At 45.9% G+C, this 25,308-nt stretch overlaps 1 protein-coding gene across 2 annotated transcripts in view; it reads right to left on the bottom strand.

Annotated features, from left to right (window-relative positions):
- Positions 1 to 3,208: 3,208 nt before the first annotated feature.
- Positions 3,209 to 25,308, bottom strand: part of LOC147733276 (galanin peptides-like) — a 244,358-nt gene continuing 222,258 nt past the window's right edge. For both annotated transcript variants that reach the window (XM_086958945.1, XM_086958944.1), the window contains one exon: positions 3,209 to 3,511. In XM_086958945.1, coding sequence (XP_086815071.1) covers positions 3,450 to 3,511 — 62 coding nt within the window. In that variant the 3' untranslated portion in view covers positions 3,209 to 3,449. The remainder of the gene's footprint in view (positions 3,512 to 25,308) is intronic.

Raw genomic sequence — 25,308 nt, 5'->3', positions numbered from 1 at the left:
TGCAGTCAGCATGTTTGGTTCACAATTTAAATTCAGTCTTGATTCTTTTATTTCAGAGTCCAGTAGGCAACTCATTTTAACGTCCCTGAAACCTACATATTTCGACAATGTATTCCATACAGATTTCAACTTTTGTTCCATACACCTACACTGCTGTCAGTCGAGCTCACAATTCGAATTCAGTCTTGATTTGTTAATTTCAGAGCCCAGTAGGCAACAGATATTGAACCTCACACAGAGACTGGCATATGCCAGGCCAGCCCACTCCACTTACGCTTACAGGGAGGAATGACAATGCCACATGTCCCAAGTCTTCCCTGTAGTTATCTGAGGTTCACAGGTCTAGTTGTCAGCATGCCACAGTCACACCCTCATGCCTGGTTTACACACCCACCACGCGCATATAGCACAGGCATCACAGGACACGTGACACTGCCAATAAAAAGGGCCGGGCACACTTGCTTGACACCATTTTCGACCTCTCTTGGGGTGTATCCGTGTGGTATGCATGTCGGCATGGGGGCCCAGGAGCCTACGACATCACATTCCGCCGGCCTGGAGTTGACATGATGGCGTCCGCACCTCGTTACCCAATCAAACAGGGTCCATGACTTTTGGGGCACAGACTTGGTGGCACCGGATGCACAGCAGCTGGCACAGGCACACCACGTGGCGTCACCTTGTTGGTCACAGTGTTAGTGGCACCGCAAGTGATGAGCGGGTTTGCAGCCTGCGATGAAGCAGGTGCGCTGGTATGTCCTCTGCCATGGCGAAATCAAGACCCAGCAACAAATGTGAGACCTGGTGGCCTGCTGATTGGGGCTGCATGATATGGAGGGTGCCCTGTTTGTGACCCCAGGCTTGGGGCTTGCAGCGGCATATGGTGGGCCCTCTTTTCTACATGCAGGTTGCGTTAGGTGAGCTGAGAGGCTTGTTTGCACAGCAATGGGCAGTCACCTCTAGGCAGTGGAAGTGGATGGGGTGCAGCAGCTGGTGTGCGCATGGGCGGGCAGACACCTCTGGGTAGCGGGAGTGGATGGGACGCAGGAGCCTGGGTGCACAGGCGCGGGACAGCGATTTAGGCGTGTGCTGTTGTATATACTCTGCCATTACTGATTCTATACTATGTTTCAGATGAGTAAGCTTGAGGGCTGCACTATGTCCCTGCACATGGTTGGAGACACACAGGTGGCGGAAAGGTGAGCTGTGAGGGTTTTGTTGGCACTCACTCTCACTCTCCCTCTCCATCTCTTCCTTTCTCTCCCTCACACTCTTTTTCTCTCTCTCTCTTACTCTCCATCTCTTCCTCTCTCTCAAACTGTTTCTCTCTTTCTCCCTCTCTCACTCTTTTGTCTTTTTGTCTCTTCCTCTCTCTCACACTGTTTCTCTCTTTCTCTCTCTCTTCCTCACTTCCGCACTCTTCCTCTCTTTCTATCTGTCTTCCTCTCTCACTCTTTCTTTCTTTCTCTCTCTCTTCCTCTTTCTCACTCTTTCCCTATTTCTCTCTCTCTCTCTGTCTCCTTTGATGGACGCATGATGCAAAATCTTATCTTCCTTTTTGTCTAGCAGGCTGTGAGTCACAGATTGTCGAACCCCCCCCCGACACAGACCTCCCGCCACATGGTGATGACTTGAGTTCCACTGATTTAGTGCAACCAGAGCTGAGCGGGTGTGCAGCCGGCCATGATGCGTGTCCTTGACCCGCCATCCTGGCAATCAAGACCCAATTTGAATTGTGAGCTCAGCTGGAGCTCGTGTACGCAATGGCTGAGGAGGTTGGTTCGGCACGCGGTGGGCCCTCTTAGATGCACGCCTGTGACCCCATCCCCTGGGGCCTGGCCACTCTGTTGGTGACTGTGGGGGGAGCCCCAATGGGGGTTTTAAAGACATTTAAAGACACTTTGAGGCTATAGCGGGTCCTACCAAAGGAACATTAGACTGCATATACCAGCATACAATTGTCAGACACGCCCATGAGGGGGGTAGCTATTTAAACGCTACAAGAGCATTGAAAAATGTTGTTGTTGTAAACTACCTCTGAGCCAGTGAGCAAGGTCTAGTGAACCTGAAACGCGTTTGGCAATGGAATCTGTGCTGTGGAGGCATAATCTAGTGTTCTGCATTCCAACCAATAAAGGGCTGTGTGTGGCGCTTCAGGTGAGAGCTTCTTTTGTTTGGTTATATATATATATATATATATATATATATATATATATATATATATATATATATATATATATATATATATATATATATATATATAATGCTCGTCACAACCATGCAAATCCACAAGGAATGAAACGACAGCACTCGGGGGGTACCTTTTGCCACGAAGTAGCTTTATTAACTACAGGCTAGCCAGACGCGTTTCGGCAATTAGCCTTCATCAGTGTTTCCAAATAAAGACAATAAAGCGTTCACTCAGATGTTTTAGTAATTCCCCAGAAGTTGGCTTTAATCCATATAGCAACCTTGGTCACACACAGTGAATTGCTAAAACCTCTGAGTGATCGCTTTATTGGCTTAATTTGGAGATACTAGGGGGTCGATTGTGATTGCGGTGATTCCGCATCCTCCGGGTCGGTGGAAGCCACCGCCGGCCTGGAGGATGCGGAATCACCGCTGCGGACCATCAAAACACCCACCGCCAGATTATGATGGCGGTAGGAACAGCCTCTGCGGACGGTCCCTCCACCTCGGGGGTGGCGGACAGACGCTGGTCCGGTGGGATCAGCCCCTGCAGACGGTCCCTCCAACTCGGCCGTGGCGGACGGACACTGGTCCGTCCGCCGTCCTAATAGGCCACCAAGTTCGGCGCGCTCCGCCGGCTGCAAGTGATCCAATGCACAGGGCTAAGTATTAGATGTGCAATGGTGGGCACTTCATATAAACTGACACACAGTGCACTCTATTCTGATCTTGTCGGAGGTCATCAGCATGCAACACTAATTATATTTGTTATTAGCTGAGGACGATTTTCTTTGATTGTAAGTAGGTTTTCTTCTGTGAATGGTTAGAGACCAAGAATGACAATCACCAGTCCAACGATGACTCTTTTTTTGCTCTTTTACCCATAGCTTGGACGGTCACAATTAATGAAGAAATATAATTTTTGCATTAAAAGTTGTTAGAAATGAATGAAGTGAAAATGTACATATAATATTCTTGCAAGCTACCCGTCATACCACCTTAGAAAAATGAGTCATCATTTTGCAGCTGCTATTTTATTATTTTTTTCACTTGCCTGAAGAAAATAATCTTTTAAGCAAAATATTACGGTATGACATTACAGCAAAAATAGGGAGGCAAGTTTTCTCAGTGGAACTTAATATATCGGAATAATGTAAACAATAACCATTTTCTTCATATTGATCGCATTCATTCAAATCTCTCTGTAAAAAGAGTTCTCGTTTGAAAACAGAGACAGGGGCTGTACATTGGTATTGTCTTCACGGTTGGTTTGTCTCCTCTGAGGACGACGGGGAAGGTAGATTATCAAATGCGCCTGCTTCTGTAGAGAAAAACAAAGAAAACTTGTTATACACAAACAATGTTAAATGTCAAGATTCATTACAACCAAAATATTAACAAGGTGAGCTTTCATGTACAATAGTATGGTGTTATTTCATATACACAGAGAATCACATAGAAATCTTATTACGAGTTAGGCAGTCCTCCTATTGGCCCCCCACCGTCATGAGACAGGACGACTGCCAAACCTGTAGTGCGCCCACCCACCGGATTACGGGTGCAATCCAGGGTGGGCATTGCTGTGGCGGTCTCACAGCAGCGGCTGTGTAAGGCTCATAGGAGAGCCTTAACAGCAGACCACTGCCATGACAGCGGCTACAGCACGTTCCTGCATGGTGTGGCATGTCGAATAGGGGTGCAGTTTCCAGGGGACGCAACATGTGCTCCCCACATGAACTCTAGCCCCAGAAATGGCAGGGTGCCCTGTTAGGACCCCCTAAGTTGCCTCTCTGCCACCCTTTTCATGGCGGGCTCACTGCCTGGAAATGAGCGTTGGAAAGCCAACACGTAAAGGCTTGGCGGTGCCGGCATTGGCACTGGCAGCATAATGAGGCCTGTTGCAGACTACCAGCGCAGCAGGATCCTCGATCCCAATGGAGCCGGCGGTCTCGTGGTGGTCTGACCACCACACTCCGAAAACAGCGGGCAGACCCACAGTGATGGTGGTGGTCGGACCTGAGGACCGCCGTACTGCTAATAGTGTCCTAAAACTAGCTTTATAAAAGTGCTAAATATTGTGCATGTCATAAAAACGACAACATCTCTATTTGGCCAATGATGTGTTGTTTAAAATCTAAGGGCCAGATGTATCAAAGGGTTTTGCCCATTCTGTGTCTATGGGGAAATGTGTTGATACATATGACCCTAAATGCCATTATTTACTTCCTGATTAGCCAAAAATAAAAGTGTTCAAAATGTCAAAAATGTACACATGTACCAAAAAAATCTGTGATGTACTCATTGGTCCTGATTCACGAACTGCACTTATTTCTACTAAGTGCTATTCCCAAACCTTCAGCCAAATATCTCTGCCTCTCTAATTTTTCCTGTGAGGAGATTGCCACCCTTCAGCCAAGAGCTCGATACACATAGGTATCCTACTTTCTAGTAAATGTGGCAGGGACCAGGAAAGTGGTAAGGAATAGAGAATAATTATTCAAAAATGGTTGTGGTTTATGGAAATGTTACAGAGGGGTTTAGGTGCATATGCTAGTACAAAATAAACCCTGCTGACAGACCACTGACCATCCTTAAAGATAACTGTCTGCTTGATGGAGATCTCCATATTACAAAGAAAGTTGCTGCCATAGCACCTCCCTTAACAACCTTGAAAGTTTGCAGAGTGGGTGCCATGTTTAAAGCACCTACTCAGCAATCCTTGTTGTTAAGAGCCAACAAATTCCCAATCCTACATATGAAGCAAATGAAATTGAATGCTAATAAATGCTATTATTATATTATTAGTGTGCTCATACTTTTCTTTTCAATTTGCTTATTTTACTGTTAAGCACCTAGGTGCTTTTAAATGCTCCTACAACTGTACCCATACTGTTGAGCTACCACTATCATTGCATCATCGAATCTCAAGTAAATTATTCTAAGAGCGCGTGGAAACTGCCAAGGGAAACTATGACTTCAAGACCCCAAGCAACGCTGGCAGTCTCCGGTAGCAATCCACACAGTTGTTTACTTATGATTGATGGTTGCGCACACATACAACTGACTATGATCTAAAAGCCAAAAGGCAATGTTTGTAACCTTCCACTTCTGAAGAACATATGTTCATAACTGAGCAGACGAGAGGCCTGCTATAACCAGCATCCCTTGCTCCCTCCTATTGCCATTGCTTGGGAGTCAATGATTACACTGAATTCATTATGGCTGGCTGACAAATTATGTTCAGTGTAGCCTGACTACCCTAGGATGCACAAATCCTCCATTTTGATAGTGGCCGCTCTCCCATTACCCTCTCCCTTCACCAAGCAATTCATTCCAGGTTCCTGCTATCAGTCCTTCAATTTGTAAGTATTCTGAAGATCATTCAAGATTAAAGGAGTTTTTGAATGGTCTTGTGGTTAGTTTTGTCTTTTGACCTGAACGGTATTCCTTTGGCAAGTCCAAAGTGGGGTCTCTGCAGGTCTGAGTTGGGCCATTCACTTAGTTGTCACCGAATAAACTCATCTGAACAATTATCCAATTTCTTGGCAAGCTTCAAGAAGATGTTTGAGTGAACCAACTGTGAAGTTTCTCAGAGGAGGCCTTTTGTGGGATAACCTAGGGAAAGTAAAACATTGTTCTTTTGCACACACTTTCATAAGCTTGATGCTAAAACTACATGGGTGGAATGCACTTAGATGACCTTATTATGAAGAGGGTTAAAAGAGGAGTTAAAGGACAAGTTGGCAAGATTCCCAGAGCTTCGTCATTTAATGAACTTCTGGATCAGGTTCTCCTGATTGAATAAATACCCAAAGAATGAAGAATGGAAAATAGAGAAACCAGAGGTTCACTTTTACTCCTCTTCCCTCAGTATTTAGATGGACAAAGCAAAATACTGAGCTACTGATCCTACTAATTCTTAACCGGCTGTGCCGAAGGAACCAATGGAACTTGGGTCCATTAGATGCCCATTTTCAAAAGCTAAAAGAGATCAAAGAAGTAAGGGAGGCTTGTGTAAGCCCAAATAACCTGCTGTGAGACTATACTGATTGAGCCGGACGACAGGGTACATGCCAGATTTAGCCTTTGCATAGGTGTTACGATGTGTCCAGTTCCTGTGTGTTGTATCAGATTTAATTCTTCGAGTACACCCTGGGCAGTTCATTTGTCTTCCATCTTTGTTAGATTCCAGTACTTTCGGACTGTATATAGGAATGTGTATGGACTTGAACTGTGTCCAGAGACTCCAGATCCTGTTCGGAAAGAAATCGTTCTCAAATCAAGTACAAGCCATTTTCTTAAGGCACTCATAAAGAGATGGTTGCCTTTGATCTTATCACACCTCCAAACTATGCCATAATGCTTTGAATACCCTGGTGGAAATAACATAAACCCCATGTCAATTGAGAGACAAGGGCTGTCTCTTTTTTCTCGTGATTTTTTGAACACAGTTGTTGTTCAGACTGGGGCTATTGGGTGCCAGTGGTACAAGATTCCTCTGAAGACCTGTCTCATCCCATTATAGCCCAGACGTTGTCAATTGCTATGGCTTATCATGAGTTTTTTAAAGTCTTTCAGAAGCCTACTTCTGAGTCACTCCCACCTCACAGGGTTTTTAATTGTGCAGTTCCGAGTGTAACCATAGCCATATTTTGCTGTGGCAGAATATACTCTTTCCCAGCACATGGAGCAGTTTCAGATGGGATATTTAGATGAAAGTCGTCAGACAGCCTGAATGTCTGGTCAACAACAATCCCTTTGGGGCTTTCTCTCTTCTTAGTCTCAAAGAAGTGCAAAGAGCTAGGACTTTGCATTGATCATCGTGAGTTGAATAAAACCGCCTTTAACAACTGTTGCCTGATTACATCCATCAAGGACATCATTGAGTCTATTCTGGGTGCTAAATATTAATATAATCCCATGAAGCATACCCTCTGTTCCAGCTAAAGAAGGGTCATGAGTGGAAGGTGGTATTTTAAAAAGCTTTTTGGTGCTATAAATATCTGGTCATGGTCTTTGGCCTTAATAATGCTCCAGTAGTTTTCTACAGATTCGTTAATAGCATATTCTCTGAGCCCGTTTCTTGTGGTGTATCTGGGGGACATCCGAATCTTCTGTGGTTCCTTTATGGAACATAGATTTCATGTTCATCCTGTCCTTCTACATCTAAGGGAAAACTGCTTATTCTTTGAAGCGGAGAAGTGAGAGTTGAAAGAGCGGAAGTGGAGTATTTTGATTAGAGTCTCGCAGAGAGTGGATTATCTAGAACCTCTTAAGAGCTCAGCCATCTTGGACTGTCTGACCCTTAAGTACATCAAGGAGACCTAGATTTTCCATGTACTAGCTAACCTGTATAGACAGTTCAAAAAGAACTGCGCTGAAATGATTATCCATGTATTCATCACTTTGAAGGAGAACCAAACTAAAGGTTTTTCTTTGACTTTTCAAGCCCAATAGGGATTTGTCAGTCTCATGAAGGCTTTCCCAAGCTCCTTTTCTCAGATGCCCAGATTCACCCAGGAAGAGTTTTGTAGTTACTGTTGTTACAAATTTTGATATAGGAGCAGTGCTACATCAGCTCCAGAAGGACACAACCTGGAGAATCCCATTTTGTATCTCTCTCATATCTTGATCTCTCTGGAAGTGCTTGATGCACTGCAGAGTCAAGTACCCTTGGCCCACCATCATAATCTATATTTTGTCCAGCAGTTGATCCATACTTATGTCTTTCAAACTGAAGTTCTAGAAATGTGTAACAACGCTGCAGTAGCAGGTCATCATGAGGTTAAGTCAACCTTAGAACTAATCCTATGTTACTTCTGGTGGCCTACTGTTCGCAACGATGTACAGCTTTATGTTAAATCCTGCGCCGAGTGTGCACAATCCAAAGCAGTCCAGGATAAACGTTTAAGCTTTTTCAAAAATTTGCCTGCCCCTCCTCATCGATGGTACAGTTTTCACCAGCTTTTTGGGGGTCTTAACCTGTTCAGCAGGAAACCCATTGATCATGGTCACAATAGATCTTGTTTACAAAGTAGCTCACTTTTCCTTGTTCCATAGGCTTCCACCTGTCAGCATGAAATCAAGGAAATCTCTGGCTGATATATTCTGTGTACAAGGAATTTACAACACTATGACCTCAGACAGGGGCTCCAAGTATGGCTCCAGGTTATGACATTCAGGGTATCTTTCAAGCTCTGTCCTCAGGTTAGCATCTGCAGTTAAATGGACAGAATGAGAGAGTTAACCAAAGTCTTCAATAGGTCTGGCCAAAACGTTTATCATGCGGAGATAATCCAAGTAATTTTGGGACATGAAATTACAAATATTTTGTGGCTATGCATGCTTGCGTATTTTAGAGTAACTTTAGGAAAAAATGCCTACCGCATAATTAAAGTAATAGAGCGCAAGTGGCTGCTGGGTGCTCCTGTTCATGCTAAGTTGCATTTAAGGCCATGTTCTAGGTGCAGAATGCATCCTCGGGTTCATGTTCTATTGGAGGGGGCTCTTTGCACTACACAAATAGGTCTAAATGCAGGGTTATGCTCCACGTTCAATTCTGTAAAATCTCATGTAATTTTACTGTAATAAACACAGAACTATGCTACAGCAAATGACACGATTAAAGTCTACCTTTGAACACTACATAAAATGTTTTTGCAATGTCACTCAAAACAACTGGTCTTCATTATTTTCCTTAACAGAGTTCCCGTATAACAACTCTGTTCACTCTGCTACCAAAGTTTTCTATTCTTTTGTATCAAAGGTTTCCATCCTCATTCCTTTCCATCTTCTACATTGTCCACTCCTTTCATGACTCAACTACTTCTGATTTCCTAATGTGACTTGACTCTGAACTACAAGTGATTGCCCGGAATTTACAAGATTCGTAAACTGCTGTGAAGGCTCGATCCCCTCGATTAAGAAGACTGGTCCCAAACTTTAAGGTGCAAGTGAAAGTTTGGGTATCTTCCAGGTTTCTGCCCTCTCAAAACTTTCCAGTCTGATTTTTTAAAATCATTTTTTGGTCCATTTGCAATAATCAAACAAATCAATCCTGTTGCCTTTAGGCTTAGTTCTCCTACATCCCGAAAGATGTCACTCTACCTTCCCTGACTCTCTTATGAAGCCTTTTTTGCTGATACTTTTCCTAAGAGTTCTTCACACGCTCCTGTTCTGGTAGATAGTGGACTGGACCAGAGTGCACGGTGAGAAATGTGATCCCTGGATTTTTAGAGCTCGCTTCCAGATTCCTAGTTTTCTACAATCCTGTGAAGGCTTCGCCTAGCAAGGAAACTTTTTTAACACCTTTAACTTTTTCCTCCTGAGAAAGTGTCAGCTTCTTGTGGGCACTTGCCTACTTAATCTTTCAGAGTGTGATGACATTGTGGTTTCCGGAAACAGTCAGCCTCACATCGGACAGCGGATGACCCAGATTACAGGTAAGTGTTCATCCCTGAACATGTATATGTAGATTTCTAGGTTGGAGACACAACTCCTCAGCTTTGTTAGTAACATTTGGGTAACCGCAGTAGCTTGTCAGCACTTGCACTTCTTTTCAGACACATTAATGTACGCCTTACATGTATTCATGGTGAGAAAAAATTCAAAGATGTTAGACTCTTACAAGAATAATTGTGCATTTGTCATTCTCCATTAGGGTAAACGGCCTAATTCCTAAACGGAAAGGAAAAGTTCAATGATGGAAATCATTCCAAGGCTGGCAAATGAGATCTTACAGAAGTTAATATGTTGTTTATTGCAATTCTTTGAGGAAAACCCTGGACACAAGTATAATGTAATGCTGTATTTATTTTATTTTCTCAAGACAGCAACGTTGTGTGATTTTCAAAAAATTCGCTCTTCCAAAGAATAAACCCAGGAAGGGCTGTAGTGCCACTTTACTCTTCTGTGAGGACCCCTGTAGTATAGTGCACCAAGCTTTCCTTTTACATTGCATTATTTGATGATGACTGCTGTTGGTAGAATAGTGCAACTGCAGCTTGTGATTTCCTGCATTGTACTCTTCCGTGAGGACCTCTGTTGGTAATACAGAGCGACAAATTTTCCAAAGACATTGAATTCCTCTGTGAGGGCGTCAGTCAGTAATACAGTGCAACTGCAGCTTTCCATCCCTGTTTGACCAGGCCCTCTCTGCAAGGTCACCCTAAACGTTTTGCCTTCACCTTGTATGTTTTCTGAATTTAATGTTTTTTGGCATTCGGATTCTGTGCACTTTATCACTGCTAAGCAGTGTTAAAGTGCTTATGTTCTGTCCGTAAAACATGGCAAAATTGGCTTTTGCCTGTTTACCATATTTATTTATTTATAAGTTCTTAGTATATGGTAATACATGTAAACAGGGCCTGTCAATGAAATGCTACGAATGGGCTTGTAGTATTCATTGTGCCACCGACTAAAAGTAACACTTTAAAATATGTCTCAGGCCTTGTCTCTTTGAGGAACTTTGTTGGCATTCGAGTGCAACAGGTTTTCCAATTACTATGCACTCTTCTCTGAGGAACTCTATTGGTAGTATAGCGCAACTGCAGCTTTTCAACTCCTTTGAAATCTTCTGTTAGGTTCTCTGTTGCACATATGGCAATTTCAGCTTCCAAGCACTCGTGCAGTCCCCTCTGAGGGCAACTGTTTGCAATACAGTGCAACAAATTTTCCATCTCCAATGGGCTCTCCTCTGAGCGCACATATAGGCTGTATAGGGATCCTGGTGCAGTGCAAAACAAAATATGCTTTGCATATACAACCCATGACTGAAATAAATAATTAAATGCCTGATGACAGATATGTTCCACAAAAATTAAAAAGACCCATCAAAGCTTTTGGGAAGACATGAGAATAAAATGGACTGTGCGACCCATGGTAGCCTAATTGTGCAGGTCTGTCGCCCTGGACCTTTCAGCTTGCTATCCCACAACAATGGCTGGCTCTGATAACATGCCTACCAGTCCCAGGTTCCGGAATATATACTGAACTGAACTATGAGCACGGTCAACATTTTTCCAGCGTAGTAGTGTATTTTTCTTTGATCCCAGTCTACGTAGATCAGCCGTCCTCTTCCTTTCACCAACAAAATGGCCGGCATCTCGATAGCAGAGGACACAATGACCGGAGCACTTACCAAGTAAAGACCCCCGTGGAGCTCTGGGCTACATCTGATGTCCGTTTGGCATTGTTTTCCTCCCTGACTAAGAAAGGTATCTTGAGGGGCTGTGTTATCTGGAGAATCCCTGCGGAACTCCTCCGTTTCATTTATCTGTTCTGACTGACCTGATAATGGTGCCCACAAATGAGGCATTTTGATCGGACCCGATCGGACACAGGCTGGTTACCAAATCACTGTCTGAGGTACAATTGGCATTGCTCATCTTCCTGGCTGAGAGGGGTATGCTGTGTGGAGTTTGTGGCCCATCAAAAAGCTCCGCTGTACAAACAGTGAGCTCTATCTGACTTTAAAATGGTGCCCACATACATGGGGATTTGATCGGTGAATTTGACTCAAGCAAATCTAGACGGTTTTCTTGTTTTGGTGAGATTGATCTCTGCCTGATCTCTGCAAAAGTATAAAGTGCTGCGCAGTGAATGTCTGCCCTAGGGCCTCGACCTTAGTGCTGGACCTTCCCTGTGACCCTGGCACCCTGAATTAACAATACAGGTCAGACAAAAGGGCTTTTACCACGATGAGTTACAACTCTCACGTTGGAGAGATTACCCACAGGCTCACTGCGAATGGAACACCAGGGGCACCATTTGTTTGCTGACTGTTGCACTACACCCACCATTCACGGCATTCAGTCCCAAGATGCTGCCCATACCTGTCTGTCTCTAAAATGGTGGCCGCAATTTCCCCATCCGTACCTCGCCTGCTCTCACCCCAAGATGGAGGACGAGGCGGACGGCGCCTCCCAGTAACACTGGGACTGATGCCTTCTATGGAATTATGACGATACCCCATGGGCTGAAACTTTTACTGTTCGTACTTACCGTAGAGCCCGAGTATTCTTGGCTGCTGCCTGGTGGAGCTGTCCTTTGCAGCTATAGCAGAGTCTGGCTCTGGGTCACCCTCTCGGCCGTCACCTACCCAGCCGGACATCGGACATTGTTTGTCACGGTTCTTCACGGTTTTATCTGTCTCTCTCATTGACTGCTTTGACTGCTTTGTTCCCCCTGGAGTACTTTCCCCTTCAGATCGACCTGACTCTGCCTGCTTTCCTCTCCCCTGTTTACCTCTCCCCCCACTACCTTCCATTCCCCATATGACGTGTGCCTTGGATATGCTACATGCAGTGGAGGCTGGTGACATTTGAAAGTGGAGAGGCGTAAAACAATTGTCGCACTTCACTGTGGCGGACGAAAACACATGCACTCTCAGGGTGTGCTTAGCTAAAAACGAAAGAAAAAATGTAGTGTCTTAATAGTGAGCAGCGCAAGGACACAATTAATTCCCAACACCTGCAACCATGGGTGCCATTTAAGCACTTTCAACCTGCATCCGACAGTCTGCAAGGATCTCTGTCAGACACAAGTTAGTGATACCATCACATGATTTTTTTAAATTTTATTATTATTTTTTTTTTGCAAAACCTTTATTGAGGCAATTAAAGATTACACAGCTTTTCTGCCTAAAACCTGTAAACACAGGCCGGCAGCTACAACAGTGTCATTAATATATATCACTTACTGAAGGAACATGTGTCTGACACAACAAGCCGCCTACAACCCATCAGGGCCAGCCGCGTTGAAGGCTACTGGGAGCTGCGTAAGGATGCATTCAGTAATGGAGAAGATAACAAAATATACAGGACAGAGAATGCTTGAGGTTTCTTGTTTTTTACTTTAATTTAACGGTATAACCTGACAAACTGGTGGGTCTAGTGCAGACTGTTCCCCCCCACTATGTGCCCACCATACTGGGTATGCGGAGAAAAAGACCTTTTGGTGCGGAGCGTTGATGTTGCATCATCAGCATTGTCCTGATCATAATAACCCGGAACTAATTCCCTCAGCACCTAGTGGATCGATCTTAATACCATGGGGGGGGGGGGGGGGGGGGGATGTGACTAATGATTAGGTAATGAACTTGACTAGATGTGTCTATTTTTACTTCTTGCTAAGTGTATATCCTTTGGGTTAGGGGAGCGCAACTAGAGAGCTAGAGAGCAAGGAATGTGACTATTTCGTCATGAATACAACCAGTGTAGGTGACATGAGATGTGAATCCCTGACCTCACAGGTGTACAGTGGATGCTGATTATTATAGAGCAGGAGCTCCAATGTGTAGTACCGCATGCAGTGTTACATGTATGGGGCAAGGCATATGTACTGGGGTGGATTCCACGGGTGTCGTATTTTAGGAGTGTAGTGCAGGATCTGGTACATACGTCTCCCTGATGTGTTGTGTCGTCCTCCGCCTGGGTACTGGCTTGAAGTCGGAGAAGGTACGCAGTAAGTGGACCCCATATGTCCCTGGGCCGTTATTTATGTGGCAAGAGCTCAGCATAATTATGCATTTGGTCTTGCCATGTGGACATCGTAGCCAGCCAAGTTTTAAACTTGGGTGCCCGTCCGCGTCCCCAGCGGCACGCCACATGTCGCTTCGCCAGAAGGAGACCCAGCGCGAAAAATTTACGGTGAGCCTTCAACGCAGGGCATGCCTTCCCCAGCAATGACATTTTCGGGCAAGGTGGCACAGTCGTTCCAACCATGTCCGACATGGCCGCAAACACTTCCTCCCAGAAAGACACCATGGCTCGACACGTATAGCAGAGAAGTGTGTGCCCTGCCTGAGCGCGGGGTGTGCGTGTCCCCAAGCGTCGATCAGGCGGTGCTCTTCTACAATGTCTGATAGGGCACGTTGAGTGTGCGTATAGTGTGTCGCTTGTGGGTGGGATATGTCCATGTTTGGCCGAAGTGCGGTGTTGAAATCACCTCCCAGAATGACATGAGCGATTCCCATCATTTGAATTTTACGCCATAGTGTAGGAAGTGCAGTCGGGTCATCCGTATTAGGCCCGTAGTAGCATGCAAATAGGATTGTATGTGAGTAGAGCCTGCCCCATACCATGCAATATCTGCCACTCGCATCTGCTTCAGTTCCAGCCGGAGCGAAGTGCACCCCTCGTCTGACTAAGATGGTGACTCCCCTAGCGTAGTTTGAATTTGACGAGAATACTCTGCTGGAGGCCCAACGGGATGCAAATTATGAGGGATTGCCTGACATTAGATGCGTTTCTTGAAACATGGCAATGGACACTCCCTGTCTATCCAAGTAACCCAAAATCTGCCTTTTTTTCCTCAGGTTGTTAAGTCGCCGTACATTCCATGAGATCAGTTGTAGTTGTTGGGCAGGTTGCATGTCTGTTACGTCACCCATCCCAAAGAATACAGAAATGTGCAATGTATAAGCATGACATTAAGGTTCACACAATAAACAACATCATCAGTGCAACTAGAAACCCCGTAGCCCCTTCTGGCAATCCCGACCCACATTAATACTAACATTGTTATGACCATGTCCATGATGTGTCGGAACTTCCACCCTCCCACACCGGCAACCCCACCCCGCCGGGCAAAGAGCACCCACCCACCCAAAGCCAAAAAATAATAAAACAACATTCTACAGTTGCCCCTACCCTGTGGAGGGAGAGGTTGCAAAGGGGTTCACCCATTGGGGTAACGTATCTAGGGGCGCCCGACCTGCCTCCCACTTCTTTACTCGCACCCACAAGACTCCAGGTAGTTACCCGGTCGTCCGTCCTGGGATGGAGGTGGGTTGCCGAGCACATAGTGTCACTCAGACCAGTGAATAGTAAGTCAGTAAATGTACCTCACCGGGAACACAGCGCATCGTGATCAGCAATGTCCAGGTATACGGGTCCTTTGGCCCAGGCAGAAGCCTAGCCAACATCTGTCCTGCTGTTCCAGCGGTGAGCGCGATCTGGAGCGGCGCCCATCCGCATCACCCCCGGCACGGTCCCTTTTATGTTGCTTGAGAAAGTCCTGTACTTGTTTTGGATTTGCAAAGATGTGGTGTTTGCCCTGGTAGGAGACCTTTAGTTTCGCAGGGTAGAGCATGGCGTAGGGGAGCTTCTGAGCTTGAAACTTCATTTTAACCACCACAAATTTACGCTGTGCCTCCTACACCGAGGGGGTAAAATCCGGGAAGAAGGATAAGGTTGTGTTGCCGTAGTTCACCGTGCCAATCTCGCGTGCAGGACGTAGCACCGCATCGCGGTCTCTATAGTTCAGAAAACGTGCTACGATGGTTCTAGGTGTAGCCCCTGGAGGAGGGCGGGCAGTGAGAGATCTATGGGCCCTCTCGACGATGAGGTGTGGGGAGAAAGATTCTTTCCCGAACAGTTCAGTCACCAGGTTCTCCACGAAGAGCTCCATTTTCCCCGTATTTGTAGATTCCGCCAGGCCTAAAATGTGGACATTATTTTGGCGGGACCTATCTTCCAAATCCTCATTCTTGTCTGCAATTATCTTGAGGAGTCTGTCCATTTGATTGACCTGACGGTTAGCCAAAGTGGCCCCATCTTCCAGTTCGGAGATTCTGTCCTCAGCCTCCTTTATGCGGGTATCATGCTGGTCCAGTTTCGCCACTACTCCATCCATGCGGGAATTTATGGTGTCAATCTTGGCATCTATTGTCGAAAGGCTTTGTTTCATGCCTAAAAGTAGGGATTTCCAGTCCTCTTCTGGCGGAGTTGATGTAGTAGGGCTCCCCTCTGGCCCAGGCATCGTTTTGGATGTCTTTCTGGCTTTAAACAGGATTTTGGACTGCTTAGCGTCACCACGGACCATCACACGCCTCGGCGTCCGCGATGTCGCGGCTGTAGGATCCGCCAGATTACTGGTAGTCAAAAATCGAGGGAGGGGGGGAAGCAGCGGGCCTAGTAACCCGGAGGAGGCCGCACGTGATCCACCCGGCGTCCAAAGTATATAGTAGGCAAATATTCTGACCCCTGCAGTACCACTCGGGACGTAAGAAAGAGTTATCCCGCCCCTGAGGTGTCCACCACACCGCTGGTGAATTCGCTCGTTCTGCTCAACGTATAAGGCCCCACGATGTGTGCGGCGCAGAGCCCAGGGGGATACAAAAGTGTTTCGCTGGTTCAGATAACTCCAACACCCCATGGGCGGGAAAAGGCTGCTGTGGAAGGTGTCCGAGAGTAGCCCCGCAAATGACCTTGGTCGCTGTTGAAGTGCAGGCTAATACACGTACCTTCAGTGCAGGCAGAGATGTATGATGCGGGAGGGGGCCCGTCAGTCAATAGGTAAAATGGGGCGAGGTGAATGTGACTTGTTGGAGGTTAGCGGTGGCCAGGCTGTGTAACCCGCCTCCCAAATTCCAGCTGCAGTGGCACCCAGCAGTCCAGGCCTCGCTCCAAGATGGCCGCGATGCGGCTAAGGATATGCCCAAGGCGGATTCTCTCACAACAGGGGGGATGGGGGGGGTGTACAATGGAGGCCCCAACTCTAGCAGTAGTCTGCGGCAACGTGATGAAGTCAAGCTGCATGCTATGGGACCCGGCACACAAAGGGGCGAGTTGTCACGAGTTCAGGGAGGATCTAGGCGTTATGCCATGAGGTGTGCCGTGGCGGCCAAGCGGCAGCGATCCCACTCCCGTCCCTCCCTGGGGCCCCAGAGGTGGTGACGCTGTGGGGGTCCTGTGGCGGCGGTTTGGATTGGGCGATGTAGGCGGTCGCAAGGTTGAGTCCAGCTCCGAGTCTGGGGCTCGTCTTCAAGCGAGCCCCAGCAAGGAGAAGGCCGCGCAATTCCGGCCACCCAGGCAGAGAAGAGGTCGGCCAACAGTTCTGGTATTGCCAGGGGCCTCTTACCTCCTAACCAGACCACCTCAATATGTTCCGCGATTGCAGAGGAGCCCACGCGTCGCAGCCGTCCAGGGAGCGGGAACCTCCGCCCAGGCCTCCAATCCCCGGTCTTTCCCAGCTGGCTCTCCCGTATGGACGGAACCTCAGGAGAGCGCGAGGTGCTGCTCGCGGGAAACGGGGCAGATTTCTCCGGCTCCAGATGCGCCACATGGAAGATGCAGGTACCGGTACATGCCTCTCATCGAGGCGATTCAGGTCCGCTGCAGGCAAGGCGTTTTTCCTGGTCAGGATGGCTTGAAGGATAAATTTAGGCTCGGCTAGGCGAGAGCTTCACTCCGGTGCAGCCATCTTGGTCCGGCGCCACCTAGCGCCCCCCCCATCACATGAACTTTTAAACCTACTGTACACTTCAGTGCTTTCATCTTCACTGTATCATTATTACACATGCACTAATGAAACTGCCTCGATAAAAGATTGTGCAATCCAGTCACCTAATATTTACATGCATGTGATGTTACACACATGATTCAATTAACCCAATCAAGGCCTGCCTGCAATCTAAAAACACTCTTTGGAAATGTTATAAAGCATTTCGTTTCACGAGAATGAAAGTACTGCAAGGCCAACACACCTGAAACTGGAGAGATGCAAGTGGGAAGGGCAAACATGATGTTCTCATACGACCAATTTGCAAATCACTCCTCTCCTGGGCACCAGGGCGCCTTGTTATTCAGACGCAGTCGGGGGCATGCAAGGCAGCATAAGTCTACAATCCTTTCAAAAAACAGTAACCCACACCCTTTGGTAATGAACCATTCTGGTGGTGGACTCTAGTTAGGACGGGGAATATGTTGCAGGGTGTGGGCAGAAACAGAGCGTACAGTGCCGCTATGGCCTCTAGCACAACCTGCTGGGGCCTAAAATTACTCCCTTAACCCTTCTGTTGGCTACAGTAGTTTGTGGCACAGCAAACACAAAATATTTCCATTCCTCTGTGCAGAGCCGGTGCGTCCATTAGGGCACTGGGGCGTTGACCCACAAGTCACTTCTGGCCCCTAAAGAATGGTAATAATAGCCTATTATCACCTCCTAAATCCCATCCGCGTCCCACTTCCGAGGCACTGGAGGCAGTCATTTACAGTTTTAGCAGACAGGCAGAGGGTGGGGCGGGGCAGCCAGCAGGTTGACTCCAGCGTAATTCTGACTGACATATCATTATCATGCAGGAGGCCTGGGGGTGGTCGAGCGGAGTGCACAATTCACAAATGCGCATGTTGGGGTTTGGGTCGGAGAATTTTTCAGACCAGCCCAGTCATGCGCACTAGTGTTTGCTCTGGCTGGCAGCTGCGCATTCGAAGAGTGTGGGTTGATCAACGCCGCAGCCTTCGGTCTCCTTATGGGCGGCGAGTATACCTGCTAAGCCAATCCGGCGCTGTTGTAGCAGCATCTGTATTGGCTGAGAGTGGTTGCCACACGGCCCCAGCGCCAGCGGCCTCTCGCAGTCCGGAGCGCACATGAGGTGAGGGGGTCTCTAACGGCGGAGCTCATCTGCAACAGGGCCTTTGAGGTGCTCCTGCAGACTGGGGCCTTCATTCAAAACCTGCCCTCTTTTTACCAGCTGCCATTTGGGGGCAGGGCTCTTCGCGCAACAGAGCTGGGCCCTTCTGTTTAACCTGGGTCTGGCTCAGGTGAAGATGGATTTTCACAAGACATCCATTTCAGCACCCAGTTTGCTGAAACAGATCCTCCTGAACCTATCTGATACTGAGGATGAAATGCGAAGTCTTGCCCCTCTTATGCCCCGTTCTGAAGATGAAGAGTTTCACGTGCAAGGTTTGGAGCTTGGACATCTGTGCAAAACTATATGCATACCTCAAGGGTATTGATCTTTAATCCAGGTAGGAGCTACCGAAATATTTATAGCGCAAAGCAGGTGCAAACCTGAACAAATAATTGTACTGCTTATGCTTCTATGGAGGCTTTGCTCACATCATAAAAACGCTTGTATTGCTTAATACACAATGTACATATTGACACACAAAGAGAAGGATATTACGTCTAAAATATGTGTTTATTTTGCAACTAGACTGTAGATATAATGTAACACTTATGCCAGGATCCTAAATGAATGCTACAAAAATATTTATTTTGACATCAAATACTGGTCGAGGGTGAGCCATGACATTAGTATACGTGGTAACATAGTGTATTGATTTAAACGGCTGCTGCTGGTATGTTTATTCCCTACACAGCCCTTCATCCTTCTTTAGATGATAATTAATGTATCATTCAGTTGTATTAAAATACTGTCACATATGTTAATGTTTTTAAACTAACTGCACACCTATGGTTGAAAGGGGTGTAAAAGTTCGAGATTTTATAATACAGAAAAGTTTAAACTAACACTAGTTTTACAAACACACACACACACAAATAAAATATTGTAACACTCAAAAAGCAGCAATAATGACTCTGAGTTGAACTTTTTCCTACCTATTGTTTGCCAGTGCCAGCAAAATACTGTCTTCCCTATATAGGACAAGGAGTGCCTGTGTAAGCTTTTTATGGAGGATACCTGATCTGTGCAGGACTTTAAGTGGGATGAAAAAACGGGGGGGGGGGGGTCTTTCATAGTGGCAGCTGATGTAATTATGAGCGTGGCTTAAAACTGTTAAGCTAAAAATCTGTACTTAGCATAATGTGCTGCCCTACTGTTATTGTGCGTCTTCTGTCATTGCCTCCAGATATATAATAAGAGTGACATTAAACCTACAACCAGCCAGGACTATAGGCTGTGTCAATGGTTGTAAATTGCATAGGATAAACAAGTACAAACTGCAGTAGTTTCATTATTATATACAATGAAAACATAGCTGGTTTAGAAATGTGTTACAGGTGGGAAACAGGTTCAGGTTTTAAAGTCTTTATTTCGATTATTAGCAATCATAAAAGACATATTAAAATACAAAAGAATATAACTGGTTCATTTAAAATATCCAAAGGAAATCAATGAACATAATTATTATTTAGACACTCACAAAAATACATAAGTGCACAAACAAAAAAGCATTTCTTAACAAGTGAATAAAACAGGATTAAATTTCAATTAGTGAATAAAAAGACCTGAATATTTTATGTAGAATTTAAGAAAAATAGGAGAAGACAAAAAATATTTAAAAAGTTAGGATTACAGTTCTAGATCGCGAACAATGAATGCAGTTAATAGGACATAGTCGTAGGGTGGTTTAACAGGTGTATACTTAAACTAAACAGATTATGGCAAATAGCAGAACGACTTTTGCACTTGGCGCTAAGACGAGCGCTTTTTTAACCTAAGGAGCCAAGCCCAGCCCAAGTACTTTGCCAAGGCTACCACAAAGACCTCTGAGGTGTTAGTCCTGAGCACCTGTATGGCTTCCATTGCTGTTTTATATGGTAAATTTTGGAACAGAGGTTTTAGCCATTTTTTCCGTGGTGCTCCATACCTAGGACAGGCAAAAAGGAAGTGACCTTCTGACTCAATATGACCTAAGCAGCACATACAATAAGGTGATATCCCTGTGGACCATTTGTTCAGAAAGATGTTTAATGGCAAAGCGCCCACTCTAAACTGATGGTACAATTTCTTATCTAGCGGTCGGGAAATAACATCCCAGTATGGCTCCCTCAATGGGTCAATTTTGAATGTTAGAAACCTGCCTGTGAGGTCATTTTTATTGGACAGCATCACTCTTTTTAGGCGGGTAGTGGCCCAATATAGAGATTTAAATTAATCTTTAGGTGGGAAGGGATTAGATTGTGGGGATGACCAAAGATGTTCCAAGCCCATATCTATCAGAATTGTTTTTACAGCAATGAGCCATGGTATTTTCCCTGAACCCCTGATGGACCTAACTTCTGACAATTCCTTTGCAAAAAGGAATAAGTCTGGGGATGTCCATATTCGTCTCCACAATGCCACTAACCTAAATCTTGCCATTTCATTTATGGGGGGGTGCCAAGATCTAGGCAGAGAGGGAGCGAAGGTGTAGACTGTGGAAGGCCCACTAGGTTTCGGAGGAATCTACATTGAGTTTTATACAGATTAGACAAGTCCATATGACCCCATAGATCTGCGCCATATAAGATGGCTGTAGAGATTTTAACATCATAGATCTTAAGGGCCGGCAGGACCCGTCTAGTGATTGATTCCTTCTGCTCTTTAACGAGACAGCCAGTAAGCCTGGCAAGTTTGAGTTGTTGCATATTGATCTGATCCTTCCATCTCAGACGGCTATCAAAGGTGACCCCTAGATAGGTCATGGTATCAACCTGTTCAAGGTTTACTCCATTCATCTTCACTGAACTACAGACTGGGTGGTTTTTTGTGAAAACCATAAATTTTGTTTTCCCCACGTTGACTACCAGGTTGTTGATGGCACAAAACTCCTCAAAGCGGTCCAAAGCCCGCTGTAGTCCGCTGCGTGTTTTAGAGAGGATTAGAGTGTCATCTGCAAAGATGAGTAGCGGGAACCTCATCCCTGCCAACATTGGGGCATCAGTGGGAGTATCCAAGAAGAATTTAACAACTTGGTTGATAAAAAGGAGGAACAGGGTAGGGGCCAGGACACACCCCTGGCGGACGCCTCGGGTTACGGGGAAAGTTTCTGTGACTTGTCCCTGACCCCCCCACCTCACCCTCGCAAAGTTGTCCTCGTGGAGTCTTATAATAAGGTCCAATAATTCGGGTGGGCATCCCAAAGTTACCAGCACACCCCACAACCTGTCCCTGGGCACCAGATCGAAGGCGGACTTCAGATCAATGAATGCCGCATTGATGTTACCACCACCTAACCAAACCTCCTTCCAATAGATCAGGCAGAATCTAAAAACCTGATCTATGGTGCTCATTCCCGATCTGAAGCCCACCTGCATGGGGGACAGGATGTTCTCCATTTCTATCCAACCCTGGACCCTTCCCAAAACCATACGAGCCACTATCTTTTGAATCGAGTCGATTAAACTGATAGGGCGGTAGTTTGCTGGAATAGATTTATCACCCTTTTTATAGACTGGAACTATTTCTGCCCCTTTCCAGGATTTCGGGACTGTAGCTCCAAGTGCCAAAGTATTAGCTATTCTAGTGATATACGGGAGCCACAAAGTGGGATTAGATTTGAAAAGATCCGCCGGGATTAGGTCCATACCGGGGGCTTTGCCTCGGAGAGTAAGTGCCAATGCCAGCTCAACCTCAGCAACCGTAAAGGTGAGTTTCCCGCTTTCTGGGGTCTGCGCGAGTGGATTGCCTGAGGGATTTGAAGTATCATCGTCCCCAGCTCTAAATTGGGCCAAGTAAAATGATACCCAATCCTCGAGTGGCACATTATTTCCGGGTGTAGAAGAGTCGATGTTTTTGCCCCATTTAACCAACTCCCAAAACCTTTTCTGGTAATTAGAGGATGATGCCTCTAAAAGATCTGACCAGAACTCATCCTCCCACTCCCTTTTGGCTTTGCTAAGGGTTTTTTTGTAATGGAGTCTAGCAGCTCTCACTTTAACCATGTCCCGAGATTTAATGGCAGAGATGAGAGCTGTATGTGCCTCTCTACAGTCCTTGTTATACCATTTTTGGGGCAAGGGATTAGTTTTAGTAACAACTTTCCTACATGGTTTGGATAGCATTGATTTTAAGCTGTCAAAGCACTTAATATGAACACCCATCACACTATTTGCAGCTCCAATCTCCACCCCGACATATCTATTTGCAACATTTCATTAAGTGCATTTCCTACTACAACATTGATATTATTTAATAAGCATTCATCTTCTATAACCTGTGACCACTTCAATCTCCTCCTATCATTGGTAAGTACGACATCCCCTGTATAGGTTGCAGATGGTTCCTCCCTTCTATTTAAATCCGGTGTCTTCATCGATAGGGACAGTGGGTTATGATCGCTTTCCGGGCGCTCTAAAACTACCATATCAATTAAGAGAGCCCAATGCTCCATGTCCAGTAAAATATAATCAATGCGGCTTTGCCTATGGCCATTATCAAAAGTGCTTTTTCCCTTCGCATCAGAGGCAGAGCGGCCATTACATGCCCTGAACCCATTTTGTAAGCAAAAGGCCGTCCAGGACACTGCAGCCTCTGTAGCTTTAGCCATCTTCTCCACTTGTAAGTCTGGAATACCCCAAGCAGAATCATCTGCCATAGTCCATGTGTCTCCCATATCTAGCACAGGTTCTATAGTACAATTTAGGTCCCCAGCAATGATGGTAGTGATACTTCCGACCATTTTCATTATCATGTGATCAACAAGGTTCAACAGGGGTGGGCATCGACCGCCAGGAAGGCCTCTAGCATAGATGTTAATAATATTCATAGCTTGCTTGTTCCCTTTGTTTAAAACAATGGATAACAGATCCTGATTCTCCACTGGGAACTCTGTTGGGTAAAAGCCCAGGGATTGTTTCACCCAGATTAACAAGCCACCTGCGGCCCGCCCTTTACCTCCTTTAGTTGCGGGTTTGAAAAAGTTAGTATAGCCCAGCTTATGGACAGGTTCCGTTGCCCATGTTTCCTGCAACAGGATAATATCGTAGTTGTCCATAAAACTTGACCAATCCGCAGACACAAGGCGTGCCTTAATACCCGCTATGTTCCAGGACAAAATTTTTAGATGGTCATTCAAATTGCCTGGCAACAAAGAGTGTAAGGGCTGTACAGATCCATGAGCAGCCCCTATATCATCATTATCCACTAGATGCTTAACACAGTCTACCGGGGCAGTGATTTTCTCCTCGATCTGGGACCCCTGGGTAACTACGTGTGGTCTAGGGCTGTTTGGCAGATATGTTCGGCCTCCCACCCCGTCAACAAGATTGGTCAGTTGAATTGGGCATACCACGTTATAATCACTGGGGACTTGGGCTATCACACTACCAGTCGGAGACTCGCTAAAGGGATTGTTAAGTCAATCTATAGCTTCCAAGCCGGAAAGGGGGCCAAAATGATTAAAGAGAAAGGGGCGCTGGCAGTCAATCGGGGTCAGTACCATGGGATGTCTTGCAGCAGGACCTTTACGTAACAGAGGATAGGATTGGAAGGGTATATGCCTGCGCGGGTAGAAGTAGGATAAATCTAGTGTTTGAACATCCCCCTGCCTTGCAAATCTGGGTACTCGTTTAATAGCATCTACTACCCATGAGTCTTTAAACGATATAAGGATACAGTCTCCTTCTAGATCTTTAGCCTGAGGCCCCACCCAATCTACTCTCCTCACATACAATATCTCCGTAGGAGTGGAGGGGGGTAGCGGGCGATTTTTGTTCAGCCAAAAGGTGACTTTGTTACGAAGGTCACCATATGATTCCCTAGATCCTGGTTTTAATGGTGCTATGCCTGTCAAAACGATGGTGTGTAAGGCCGCTTCGGGTGGAAGATCAACACTGGGGATGTTTGGCCTTTTACGCCCCCCCTCCCTGCGACTGGTAGAAGCAGTATTTTGAGTTCTTGAAGAAATTGGTGAAGGACGATTTATATTAGATTGTATTTGAGGACCCATGTGTTGGCGCCCAACCATATTTTGTTTAGCCTCTGTTTTCGTTTGGGGCTTTAGTGTCTGAGTCTGAGAACTAACACCTGGTTTAGAAGAGATGGTAGAAGAGGTATTGGTTTTTTGACCCCCTTTAGCTATGGTGTTATTTATTCCTGTCATTTTATTGAGGGAATTTTTGCCGTTTTCCATATTCTTACTAGTAACCTTATTAGGTGCCTTACTTGGTGCTGGTACATTAACAGTGCCCTTATTATTTAAGCCACACAATGCTTGCAACATTGCGTGGTTTGGTTGGATCAGACCCTCCATACTATCGATCTTTGAGGTCATGAGCCTAGTCCGCTCCAGGACTGGTAAAAGTAGTGTTTTAAACATGGCCTCCATTTTTGCCAGCAGAGCCTCATCACTATTGAGGCACATGGGACATGTAGTGGAGGAGCCCAAAGCCAAAAGTGAGGGGCATAGCATATTATTATTGTTAGGCACCGAGGGCTTTAGCAAGTTTAGTTGGGGCTCGGGCCCCTGGCGCCATTCCCCTTGGACTGTATTTGCTTTATTGGGTGTCATATTTCTTTCCCCTGACATTCTAGAATCCCGTTTTCTCTTTTTGGTATTGGGGGCAGAGTTGGATATAGGTGAGTTAGCCTTTACAACAGGATTAGAGATATTGGATTGATTAAGAAGAGGAGTTCCGGATAATTGGCTAAAATCCTGCTCCTCA

The sequence above is a fragment of the Lissotriton vulgaris genome, chromosome 2_1 (assembly GCF_964263255.1).
Source record: "Lissotriton vulgaris chromosome 2_1, aLisVul1.2, whole genome shotgun sequence".
Classification (NCBI taxonomy): domain Eukaryota; kingdom Metazoa; phylum Chordata; class Amphibia; order Caudata; family Salamandridae; genus Lissotriton; species Lissotriton vulgaris.
The sequence above is the reverse complement of the archived record's forward strand: the minus strand, read 5'-3'. Positions and strand labels throughout refer to the sequence as shown.